Source organism: Somniosus microcephalus, chromosome 1 (genome assembly GCF_052327205.1).
Source record: "Somniosus microcephalus isolate GS21.2 chromosome 1, FLI_Smic_1.0, whole genome shotgun sequence".
NCBI classification, from domain to species: domain Eukaryota; kingdom Metazoa; phylum Chordata; class Chondrichthyes; order Squaliformes; family Somniosidae; genus Somniosus; species Somniosus microcephalus.
In genome coordinates this window covers 355,042,615-355,055,853 of record NC_140987.1, presented here as the reverse complement: position 1 = coordinate 355,055,853, position 13,239 = coordinate 355,042,615, and the positions used below count along the sequence as shown (strand labels likewise).

Below are 13,239 nucleotides of genomic sequence, written 5' to 3'. Positions count from 1 at the left end.
TCTCTCTCCTTCCCTCTCTCTGTCTCTCTCTCTCTCCTTCCCTCTCTTTCTCCTTCCCTCTCTCTCCTTCCGTCTCTCTCTCCTTCCATCTCTCTCTCTCTCTTTCCTTCCATCTCTCTCTCCTTCCCCCTCTCTCTCTCTCTCTCTCTCCTTCCTCTCTCTCTCCTTCCCTCTCTCTCTCTCCTTCCCTCTCTCTCCTTCCCTCTCTCTCTTCCCCCCAGTCGCTCCCTCTCTCTCTTCCAACAACAACATGCCCTCGAGAAAGCCTCGGCACCGCCGGGCTCCCCCAGCTAGTCTATATATATAAAGCGGCTCTTCTGTCTGTCTGTCTGTCCGCCTGGTCTCTATGCGTTTGGAAGTTACAGAGCGTACCGACGCGCGCGTCGCCTCAAAAGAAAGCTTGCGATTCCGGACCAGTCATCGGAGTATTTACGTTTCGGCCGGACAAAAATCCCGCCCGCGGTATCCCAAAAACGTTCAGCGTTCCGCTCATTAGCATCTCATTAGCGACCGTGTGACGTTGAGGTCTTCCTACAGTTGAGTGTCGAGTGACTCGACGATTGACCAATCCTACGCTTCGGTGACCTGACCGGTCGACCAATCGGTGCGTGTGTGGGCGGGCCTTATCCTTCTGAACCGAGGTGAGTGGCCGCCATCTTGATTTTCCACGATTTCTTCCCCCACACTTTCTGTGTGTTAGGGAACTAAGGTAAATATTTGAATTATGTGTTAGGGAATTAATTAACAATTTATTTCAGTTTTATATTGTGCTTAGCAACCCCCCCCCCTCCCTCCTCCTCACCCTCGCGCAGGGGGGGACTCGGTGCTGGTCTCCAGGCCCGCTGCAGGCAGGCCTGAAGCTCCAAAAATTTCTCTATCTCTCTTCCCTCTCTCTCTCTCCTTCTCCTCTTCCCTCTCTCTCCTTCTCCTCTTCCCTCGCTGTCTCTCTCTACTTCCCCCTCTCAGGTTTGACGGTGTCGGGGCCCGAAGTGAGCCGCTCTAACGGCCGCCAGCCCGCGGGGTTTCCCTGCCTACTCCCCGCTCTAACGGCCGCCAGCCCTCGGGGTTTCCCTGCCTACTCCCCGCGGGCCGCCTCGCCCGCGCATGCGCCGCCCGCCCGCAAGAGCCCGCTCTGGCTTTTTTTTAAACGGCAACCACGCATGCGCACGGCCGTTGCGCAGCCGCCTTGACGCCGGCACGCATGCGCACGGCCCCCGTGATGCCAGCACACAGCCTCGTGAGATCGCGGGGGGTGCGAGCCTCGGGAAATCGCGGGGGGCGGGGGGGGAAGAGAGCCTCGGGAAATCGCGGGGGGGGAGAGCCTCGGGAAATCGCGGGGGGAGAGCCTCGGGAAATCGCGGGGGGGAGAGCCTCGGGAAATCGCGGGGGGAGAGCCTCGGGAAATCAGGGGGGGGGGAGAGCCTCGGGAAATCGCGGGGGGCGGGGGGGAGAGCCTCGGGAAATCGCGGGGGGGAGAGCCTCGGGAAATCGCGGGGGGGAGAGCCTCGGGAAATCGCGGGGGGGGGGGGGGGGGGGGGAGAGCCTCGGGAAATCGCGGGGGGCGGGGGGGAGAGCGCCTCGGGAAATCGCGGGGGGGAGAGCCTCGGGAAATCGCCGGGGGGAGAGCTTCGGGAAATCGCGGGGGTAGAGCCTCGTGAAATCGCGGGGGGCGGGGGGAGAGAGCCTCGGGAAATCGCGGGGGGGGGGGGGAGAGCCTCGGGAAATCGCGGGGGGAGAGCCTCGGGAAATCGTGGGGGGGAGAGCCTCGGGAAATCGCGGGGGGGGGGGGGGGGGGGAGAGCCTCGGGAAATCGCGGGGGGGGGGGGGGGGGGGGGGAGAGCCTCGGGAAATCGCGGGGGGCGGGGGGGAGAGCGCCTCGGAAATCGCGGGGGGGGGGGGGAGAGCCTCGGGAAATCGCCGGGGGGAGAGCTTCGGGAAATCGCGGGGGTAGAGCCTCGTGAAATCGCGGGGGGCGGGGGGGAGAGAGCCTCGGGAAATCGCGGGGGGGGGGGGGGGGGGGGGAGAGCCTCGGGAAATCGCGGGGGAGAGCCTCGGGAAATCGTGGGGGGGGAGAGCCTCGGGAAATCGTGGGGGGGAGAGCCTCGGGAAATCGCGGGGGGGGGGGTGGGGGGGGGGGGGAGAGCCTCGGGAAATCGCGGGGGGAAGAGAGCCTCGGGAAATCGCGGGGGGCGGGGAGAGAGAGCCTCGGGAAATCGCGGGGGAGAGAGAGAGAGGGTGGGGAGAAGAGAGAGAGGGTGGGGGAGGAGAGAGGGTGGGGGAGGAGAGAGAGGGTGGCGAGGAGAGAGAGAGGGTGGGGGAGGAGAGAGGGTGGGGGAGGAGAGAGAGAGGGAGGGTGGGGGAGGAGAGAGGGAGGGTGGGGGAGGAGAGAGGGAGGGTGGGGGAGGGGGAGGAGAGAGGGAGGGGAGGAGAGGGGGGGGGGGAGAGAGGGAGGGTGGGGGAGGGGAGGAGAGAGGGAGGGGAGGAGAGGGGGAGGGGGGAGAGAGGGAGGGTGGGGGAGGAGAGAGGGGGTGGGGGAGGAGAGAGAGAGGGAGGGTGGGGGAGGAGAGAGGGAGGGTGGGGGAGGGGAGGAGAGAGGGAGGGGAGGAGAGGGGAGGGGGAGGAGAGGGGGAGGGGGGAGAGAGGGAGGGTGGGGGAGGGGAGGAGAGAGGGAGGGGAGGAGAGGTGGGAGGGGGGGAGAGAGGGAGGGTGGGGGAGGAGAGAGGGGGTGGGGGAGGAGAGAGAGAGAGGGTGGGGGAGGAGAGAGGGTGGGGGAGGAGAGAGGGGGTGGGGGAGGAGAGGGGGGGGTGGGGGAGGAGAGAGAGGGGGTGGGGGAGGAGAGAGGGTGGGGGGGAGAGAGAGAGGGTGGGGAGGAGAGAGAGGGTGGGGGAGGAGAGAGAGGGGGGGAGGAGAGAGAGAGAGGGTGGGGGAGGAGAGGGTGGGGAGAGGGGAGAGGGAGAGATGGTAGGGGGGGAGCGAGGAGGGTGGGGGAACGAGGGAGGGTGGGGGGAGGGGAGAGGGTGGGGGAGAGCGAGAGGGTGGGGGAGCGAGGGAGGGTGGGGGGAGGGGAGCGAGAGGGGGGAGGGCAGGGAGGGAGGGAGAGAGAGTAAAGCAGGGAGAGACGGGGAGGGAGAGAGCGTGAGGGAGGGAGAGCGTGAGGAGAGGGGGAGGGAGAGTAAAGCAGGGAGAGACGGGGGAGGGAGAGAGGGCGAGGGAGGGAAAGAGTGAAGGGGTGGGACAGTGAGGGAAAGAGAGAAGGGGTGGGAGAGCTTACCTTCTTCCCTTCGCAGGGGTCATCGGGCCACTTCCCCCCCCCCCCGTCGCGCTCTCTCTCTCTTCCCCCCGTCGCGCTCTCTCTCTTCCCCCCGTCGCGCTCTCTCTCTTCCCCCCGTCGCGCGCTCTCTCTTCCCCCCCTCGCGCTCTCTCAATCTCCCCTACAACAACCTATCACAAACCTATCTACAACAACCTACTCTAAACAACTATTCCAACAATACTCTCTTAAAACTATCAAAAAACTATTAAAAACCTATCTACAAACAAATATCTAAAAAACTACTCTACAACCCTATCAACTAACTACTCTCAACACCACTACTCTAACTTCACCCCCGTCCTAACTCTCTCTCAACAACCCCTATCTCTCTCACAACTACTTCTCCAACAACCTATCTCTCAACAACTATTCAAAAACTACTACAACAAAACTATCTACACAAACCTATCTCAACAACTATCTCACAACAACCCCCTACTCTCACACCCTCTCTTCCAACAAACCCTACCTAACAATAAACCTACTACACACAACCTACTAAACAACCCTATCACAAACCTACTCACACAACCTCTCTCTCTACAACTCCCTCAAAAACCCCTACTCCACCAACAACCACATACCTCCCCACAATCCCTCCCCCATCTCCACAAAACACTCTAAACCACACCCCATCCTCCTCCCTCAACTCACAACCTCAAACACCTCACTCACCTCCACTCATCACCTCTTCCTCTCTCACATCATCACCACATTCTCTCACACTCTCCCAATCTATCTCACACTCAAACACTACTCACACACTACTCCACATCTCTCTCTCACAATCAATCACTCTCTCACACATCCACCAACTCACTCACTCACTCTCAACACATCCCAACTCTATCACACTCACTCTCTCCACACTCCAATCTCTCTCTCACCAATCACTCACTCACACTCCAACTCTCTCACACTCCCAATCTCTCTCTCACACTCCCAATCTCTCTCACTCCCAATCTCTCTCACTCCCAATCTCTCTCACACTCCCAATCTCTCTCACACACTCCCAATCTCTCTCACACTCCCAATCTCTCTCACACTCCCAATCTCCTCTCTCACACTCCCAATCTCTCTCTCACACTCCCAGTCTCTCTCTCACACTCCAATCTCTCTCTCTCACACTCCCAATCTCTCTCTCACACTCCCAATCTCTCTCACACTCCCAATCTCTCTCACACTCCCATCTCTCTCACACTCCCAGTCTCTCACACTCCCAGTCTCTCTCACACACTCCCAATCTCTCTCTCTCACATTCCCAATCTCGCTCTCTCACACTCCCAATCTCTCTCTCTCACACTCCCAATCTCTCTCTCTCTCACTCCCAATCTCTCTCTCTCACACTCCCAATCTCCCTCTCTCTCTCCTTCCTCTCTTTCTCCTTCCATCTCTCTCCTTCCATCTCTTTCCTTCCCCCTCTCTCCTTCCCCCCCTCTCCCTCTCTCTCTTCCCCCCAGTCGCTCCCTCTCTCTCTTCCAACAACAACATGCCCTCGAGAAAGCCTCGGCACCGCCGGGCTCCCCCAGCTAGTCTATATATATATAAAGCGGCTCTTCTGTCTGTCTGCCTGCTCTCTATACGTTTGGAAGTTACAGAGCGTACCGACGCGCGCGTCGCCTCAAAAGAAAGCTTGCGATTCCGACCAGTCATAGGCGTATTTACGTTTCGGCCGGACAAAAATCCCGCCCGCGGTATCCCAAAAACGTTCAGCGGTTCCGCTCATTAGCGACCGTGTGACATCGAGGTCTTCCTACAGTTGTGTCGAGTGACTCGACGATTGACCAATCCTACGCTTCAGTGACCTGACCGGTCGACCAATCGGTGCGTGTGTGGGCGGGCCTTACCCTTCTGAACCGAGGTGAGTGGCCGTCATCTTGATTTTCCACGATTTTTTCCCCCACACTTTGTGTGTTAGGGAACTAAGGTAAATATTTCAATTATGTGTTAGGCAATTAATTAACAATTTATTTGAGTTTTATATTGTGTTTAGCAACCCCCCCCCCCCCTCCTCCTCACCCTCGCGCAGGGGGGACTCGGGGCCTGAAGCTGAAAAAATTTCTCTCTCTCGCTCTTTCTTCCCTCTCTCTCCTTCTCTTCTTCCCTCTCTCCTCTTCCCTCTCTCTCCTTCTCCTCTTCCCTCTCTGTCTCTACTTCCCCCTGAGGTGTCGCGGGCACGCCGCCCGAAGTTTCCCGCTCGCTAACGGCCTTGCCGGCTCCCGCGGGCCGCTCGCACTGACCGCGCATGCGCCGCCCGCCCGCACCATGCGCCGCCCGCACTGACCGCGGCATGCGCCGCCCACCCGCAGCGGCCGTCCATCAGCCGCGCGATACGCGGGGGACCTCCGCTCCGGTCCGTCCCGGCCTCAGAACCCAACTGCGCCTTAAGCGCTAGGCCCCGCACGGCCGCTATCGCAACGGCACCGGACCTCAGGCGCTAGGCAGGGGGAGGGGCGGGAGACAGGAGGGGAGGGGAGAGAGGGACATGACAGGGAGAGGGGGGACACACAGGGGCAGGGAGACCAAGCGCCCCAAAATTGCCCTTGCAACGCGGGGCTCCCCAGCTAGTATTTGTATAAAAGAAAATACCCACCCCAGTCCCGAACATTGGGGTTAATGCCTCTCCTCGAATTCTCCTGTGTGTTGGCATAGGGCATTCTCTCTCACTTCAGGAAGTAAATCAAATCAGTGGTGGACTATTTCTTAAGAGGCAATATCTTTCCAAAGAATTTTTTTAAAGTTTTTGATAGTCTAAGTTTGCAGTTCAATTATGATCCAAAACATAATGTCAAAAAGAAATTAAGCATATTTTTGAAAGAGTCTAGTTTTAGGAAATAGATGCAGTCAGTACACAGCAGTACAGGACACATGAAATATAAAGCTAAACACTTGCCAATGGCTGAAATAAGTTACAGATATACGAAAACTTAAATTTTATGTAATTAATTTACATTTTATTGGCTGTTAAATATATTATCTATTTGATAGTTACAGTTTAGTCATACATAGGAATGGCAGCTTTAACATGAATCTGTGAATGATTCCATATAGTACAATACACAAAGTTGAAAGCAATAATATTTAGTACATTAATGCCACCTAAGGTACGTATTGGAATGTATATTTATTAAAAACTATGCAACATAAAATACTACTGTACCCAGTACAATAAGTTCCAGTAAGTAATCAACTTACTGCCAATGGTTGAAGCAGTTATACAATGTTTTTATTGTACTTAAAACATCCAGAATCAGGCACCATAAGTTTCTTACGAAAATACTCCAGTCTAGAAATCTGCCAGTTTCATACTTTGACTACTTTCTGAAGCACAGCTTGCCCAGGTGTAGAAATGACAATGTTTCAAACAACCACCACGAATCAGCAAACCACCACCAATGTGGCTTATTCCATTAAAAAAAGCTGGAAATCAAAAGATATCACCTTTGGCAAAACAGACAAAAAAAAGCACTATTGGCAATCTTTATTTTAACTGCATGCCACAATTCATTTATGAAATAAAAAATAAACTGGAAATGAAAGTACAGGTTCACCAAGAAAGAAAAGCATGTAAACCGTTCTACAGGACTATCAAGATTCGAACATTTGTCTCTGTATAGTTATCTGAATATGGAAACACATTTTCCAATAACAGGGCAAATGCAAGGCTTCCACTACATTGAGAAACTGTTACTTAAGTTAAGACTTGCTACAAGTATAACAATACATTCATACATAAATTTCCTGGACCTCTTAACTGCAATAAATAAAATATAAAATGGAAGATATATTTGGAGATATTATTCTAGAATTGCACCATAAATGAAATTCCTCGGAGAAAAAAAAATTGCTACTTCACAACACAGAATGACTCGCCCTTTCTTCACAAACCAACTGAGCTGGTTGAAAGTGAATATTTTTAAAACTCAGATTTCTTCCATATGCACATCATTAAAAACCAAATGGCGCCGTCTCTGATGCAAAAGTAGTGGAATGTAATACTGACATTCTATAAGATGGCATAGAATATGGTCATTTGGGTACTCAAACATTTTGGAAATCATGTTCAGCAAAATGATAATCATCTTCTAAAATTGCAAGTTTTGAGATTCACAATACCTTGGAGGACATATTTTAAAGGCTATGCTCTTTCCTCTATTTCTATTAGAGAAAACTAAGAAACTTACTAACTTTCAGTTTACTGTGTTTCTGGATAATGTAGTCTTGGGGGGAAAAAAAACTTTGCACAGTTTGAACCAAACAGCAAAACATTTATAACAAACTGCAATTTTTATATTGCACTGTTACAATCAAGAGACATTATTAAAATTTGTGCTTTGCTACAAAGTGTTGCAGTTTGCTGCAGACACATTAGCACTGAATTGCCTTCATGGATTGCCAGAAAAAAAAAAGTTAAATGCAAATCTGGGGTCCAACACTGTTGCCTCTAAGTATACAGGTCATGCAATTTGCAGGACCTTTTATTTCAAACAAACTGCACAACACAAACTATATTTCTGCAAACTTTTGTTCAGAACACATTTTCTTACCTGCAACCAGCAGTGGTTATGCTTTTCATGTGTAATGAAACCATATGCACTAGAAACTTGCACTAAAGTAGTTCATAGCTCATCTGAAGTCATGACCACTAATAAAGCTCTGCTCTAGATCGTACAAACCTCAACACATTCCCTACTATTGTTTAAAATTGGCTTGTGTCTACTGCACCTCACTCAGCTCTTTCAGAAGGGCTCCTTTTACAAAGCCTTTGTCCTAAACTTCTACTGGCTGGACAGCACTGGCTTGAGGGTCTAAAATGCCAAGGCAATCCTAGCTGTCCGGAGAGCCGCTGATACAGGACTTAGAAGCCTCAGAATGACCCCTTTATGAGAATTGTGGCTTTGCTTGTGCACAGGGTTCTGCTAACACTGCCTCACATTCTGTCAGCAGCAGCAAGGATGGAAATGTATGTTCTCAGCATACAATCATTTCCAACTATCAGTTTAATTTGGACGATGAACCGAGAGAAAAAAGCCAGAGTCTTTATCGTAGATGATACAAACATAGCCATTAGTGTGTTTTCCAATCTCTACTTAATTACAAAGTACTGAATAATGAAAGCAAACAAAATGGAAACTACAGCAAAGCCAGCAACAATCAGGGCAGCAAACTGCTCATCACTTAGGGTTTCCTTGTTGACTTTTGTGAGCTCTACGGTAGGCTCAGTACTACTTGAGGCAGATTCTTGTCTCTGAGATGAGAATGGCACAGTGGGACTGTAAGGTCCATAGAGTTCTTGCATTCCAACAGCATCTTGGTACTGCCGACCAGCACAGACCTTGAACCTATATTCACAGTTTGTCTGAAAGTTTGTGAAATGGAATGAAGTCGCTGGCCCCTTGTACACCTAGATTTAAACACAGAAAGCAACATAAGCAATTCATCTCTTCTTAAATGAAACATATTTCATCAACTTTTTTGGTTAATGTATTTGTTTTTTGTTCAACAGGACTATAACCACTCTTGAGCCAGGCAAGACATGGAGGAAAGCTGATAGAAATGAAGGGTTTCCATGAATTAGTCAACAATAGCCACAGCACTCAATTCCATTGAGTGACATCAACACAGACGCTTCAACTCAAACCTTAATATCAAGTTAACACATAAATCCCATGTATTAATTTTGCTAGCCAGAAACAGATTTGGTTTAGGAACTTAATATGTACATCTATATACCAGATGATCTCCCATGGTATTGCTCACAGTAAGTCCGACTGATATTTGCTTCTCCATTGTTTATTTATTCATCGCTGCCTGCTGCTCCATTAATGTATTGATTTGTTGGTGTGGCTGCTGCCCCATTAATTGAATGATTATTGGTGTGTTCCTTGCTCCAGTCATTTATTAAATTGTCATGGCTGTTGCTCCATTAATTGAATGATTGCTGGTGTGTTCCTTGCTCCATTCATTTATTAAATTGTTGTCCAATGTTTGATTAATTTATTAATTCATTGTGCCTGCTTCTCCATTTATTTTTTGATTTGTTGGTATACTCACTGGTCTATTATTAACCTGCTTCTTCATTAATGCACCGGTGCCTGCTGCTTCATTTTAAAAAAATTCATTGCTGCTCCTACTGCTGGAGTAATTTATTAATTTGCTGGTATTCCAACTCTATTAATTAGCAATGCTGCAGTGTTCATCAGTAACCTGTAGTCTAAGTAGTAATACATGAGGTTTGTGATGGTCTTTGTTGGTTGAGTTTTCCTACTGCAATTGTATAATGTCAAAAAAGCCAATGACACTTTACTGTAACTTAAATTCTCCAATTTAATTTTTTTTTCATATTATAGTAACAGCTTTGGTTTTCCATTGTTTTAGGTTGCACTAGCATATTCTTTGGCAATACAAGATAAAACTTTTCAACACTGCATGTGTCTGAATTCCCTATGTGCAATGCCACAAGGAATCAACTAGTATATATTTATATAAAAGTACAGCGTATAAAAAAAGGTAACACACTTCAAAGCTCAATGTTGGAAAAAAGTTAAATAGACTGTGTGGTAGCTACAAATAATCTAAAAGGAAAAGTAAGACTTTAAACTATTGCTTGCAACTTTTTGAAAATGAAACATGTATTGTACTGGAGCAGAATTTCTAGTTTGAAACACTGAATATTGTGACTACCACATATACTAGCTGGGGGGCCCCGCGTTGCCAGGGCTGCTTTGGGCCGGGCGGTTTAAATCGAGTCCCAGGCTTTTGGGCCTGTCTCTGTGTCCCTCTGTGAATCTGCTGCCGGGCAACATTTTAAATCGAGTCCCAGGCTTTCAGGCCTGTCTGTGTCCCTCTGTGAATCTGCTGCCGGGCAACATTTCCACCTTTTAATACCTTCAAAGATGAAAGTGAAAGTACTTATAAAACGTTTTTGGTAAATCTTATGTTATTTTTAAAAGAGATACTAACTTTTTCAAAGCTGGATTAGCAGATTTTGAGCTGGAAGTAGCTGAAGCAATGGCTGCCCGATGCCCGAGTTCAAAATCATTAGTCCCGCCCACAGACGCAGCGATTGGCCAACCATCAGGTGACTGAACTGTAGGATTGGTCAATCATGACGGCACAGGATTGGTGAGCCTTGACGTCAGTCACTCAATGCTAATTAGCAGATAATGAGCAGAATTTTGAAGGTTTTTTGCATAAGGCGCGAAAAAATTTTGTCCGAGCGAAAAGTAAATACGCTTATGACGGTTCTGGAATCGTAAGCTTTCTTTAGATGTAACACACGTGTAGGTACGCTCTAACTTTCGAGTTTATACAATACAGACAGACAGGCGGAATGACAGACAGATGTATCCTTTTATATATATATAGATAGATAGATTAATTTACTAAAATAATCATCTTTCCAAGAATCTTAAAACAAACAAAAATGATCAAATTGAGTATCAAATAACCGGTAGAATTCAATTAGCGAGATCAATGACAGCTTTGCGATCCAGTTAGTAACTCTACAACTTGAATTATTGTTGCCAATTTATAGAAATAGTGATGGATCCTTTATTAAAATGATTTAAATGTTTAAATATATAGCATCCCTTTTATCATGAAGTTTACGGGACACCATGCCGTTAACTGCTCCATTGGACAGATCAAGTTAAAATCTCTGCCACTTATCAGCGGCTAGAATTTTAAAAAAAAACTTTGTCCTTTGCCTCCATTCCCTATATCCAAGTTAGTGCTCCATATCCATGAAACTCAGATTTTAAGACCAACTCTCTTAATATTGGAGCTGCTGACTTCTCCGAGTTTAGCAAGTGTGTTGCTAACTTTGGGCTTGACTTGAAATTTGCTGATTGTCTGTGGCAAGTATATGAAGTGCCAATACCTATGAAGGTTTAAAATGGAACACATCCTTTTCCCCCCATTCCAGCAGTTCAGATGCCAGAAATGCATCCCACGGCAGTATTAGAAGAACAGGTAGATCCCCCAGTGTACTGGCCATTAATAACTCATGACTTCCATACGTAGTTGCAATACGCAAAAAAAAAGCATTTATCTATCCAACAGAACTGCTGGAGTTTTGGTAAGTGGAAGAGTTCGGGCAAGTGGGAGGTGAGGATGTGTTTTTTGCTCTGTTTTGTTCCCCACTCCCAGGCTTAGACAGCACTGCGGAAGCGGAGCAGCGAGACGAGTCAACCAAACAGGCCCCACAGACAGTATTCAAGGAGGAGGTTGGTGATCAGCTGGTTGGTTGGTTTTCTTCCTTCTCTTTTATACCTTTAAGTTGGTAAGTCCTATTGAATAGTGGTGTGATATTATCATCTATATCCGGGCAGGGTCTTCATAACTAATAATAAGAAATTTAATTAATTATATAGAATGGAGCAGGTGATGTGTTACTGTTGCGAGATGTGGGAGCCGGTGGACCCCATTGAGGCTCACGGTGATTACATCTGCGACAAGTGTTTGCTGCTAGAGGAACTCAAGTTCCATGTTATGGAGCTGGAGACCGAGCTTCAGACACTGCGACACATCAGGGAGGGGGAGAAGTGCCTGGACTCTATGTATCAGGAGGTGGTCACACCTATGAAATTAATTAATGCAGATGTAATCCGTGGTCAGGGACAGGACGGTGTGACTACGAGTGAGGCAGGTACTGGGATTCAGGAGATAGTGTCGATGGAACCGCAGCCCTTGCTCGTCAAGCAGGATCGAGGTTCTTACTCCCTGTGAGGGCGGGAGCGGGGACTGCAGGGAGGATGAGCAACCTGGCCACAGCACCGTGGTACAGGGGGCCATTCAAGTGGAGGGAGTAAAAAGAAATGTTGTAGTGGTAGGGGATAGTATTATTAGGGGGATAGATAGGGTTCTCTGCAGTCAAGAGCGGGAGTCCCGAAGGCTGTGTTGCCTGCCCGGTGCCAGGGTTAAGGACATCTCTTCTGGGCTGGAAAGAAACTTGGAGTGGGAGGGGGAGGATCCAGTTGTCGTGGTCCATGTTGGTACAAACGACGTAGATAGGACAAGGAAGACGGTTCTGTTAAAGGAGTATGAGCAGCTAGGAGTCAAATTAAAAAACAGAACCTCAAGGGTAATAATCTCTGGGTTATTACCTGAGCCACGAGCGAATTTGGCTAGGATAAATAAAATTAAAGAGTTAAATGCGTGGTTCAAAGACTGGTGTGGGAGAAATGGGTTTTGCTTCTTGGGACATTGGCACCAGTACTGGGACCGGAGGGAGCTGTTCCGTTGGGACGGACTCCACTTGGCCAGTGCTGGGACTAGAGTCCTGGCGAATCACATAACTAGGGCTGTAGAGAGGGCTTTAAACTAATTAGGGGGGGGGAGGTTTCAAGAGAGCAAATAATAGAAATGACAACGGAGAAGGTCATAGACTTAGGTAGCAGTGGGGGAATTAAAAAACAGAACGTGTCAGGAAGGGACAGAAGGTATGGAGTAAAAGGTAAAGTACTAAAAGGGGAAGAAACAGGAACTAAGTGTCACAAAACATATTTGAAAGTTCTTTATCTGAATGCATGTAGCATTCGTAACAAAATGAATGAGTTAACGGCACAAATAACTATATATGGGTATGATCTTGTGGCCATTACAGAAACATGGCTGCAGGGTGACCATGACTGGGAATTAAACATACCAGGTTATTTAACAATCAGGAAGGACAGGCAGGTGGGGTGGCTATGTTAATAAAGGAAGGAATCACTATAATACAGAGAAATGATATTGGTTCAAAGGAGAAGGATAATGAAACAGTTTGGGTGGAGATAAGGAATACGGGGAAAAAAACACTAGTGGGCGTAGTCTATAGGCCTCTGAACAGTTGCAACTCTGTTGGACGGAGTATTAATCAGGAAATAGTTGAGGCTTGTAATAAGGGAACAGCTATAATTATGGGGGATTTTAATTATCATATT

General features: G+C 48.6%; 1 protein-coding gene and 1 long non-coding RNA gene across 5 annotated transcripts in view; one reads left to right on the top strand and one right to left on the bottom strand.

Annotated features, from left to right (window-relative positions):
* The first annotated feature begins 160 nt into the window (after window positions 1–160).
* Window positions 161–9,243, top strand: LOC147124980 (uncharacterized). Its single transcript, XR_015079338.1, has 2 exons — window positions 161–709; window positions 8,820–9,243. It is a non-coding gene; the product is annotated as an uncharacterized LOC147124980 (long non-coding RNA).
* LOC147124979 (fibronectin type-III domain-containing protein 3A-like) overlaps window positions 6,241–13,239 on the bottom strand; it is a 175,398-nt gene continuing 168,399 nt past the window's right edge. For all 4 annotated transcript variants that reach the window (XM_085995568.1, XM_085995578.1, XM_085995587.1 and 1 more), the window contains one exon: window positions 6,241–8,717. In XM_085995568.1, coding sequence (XP_085851694.1) covers window positions 8,400–8,717 — 318 coding nt within the window. In that variant the 3' untranslated portion in view covers window positions 6,241–8,399. The remainder of the gene's footprint in view (window positions 8,718–13,239) is intronic.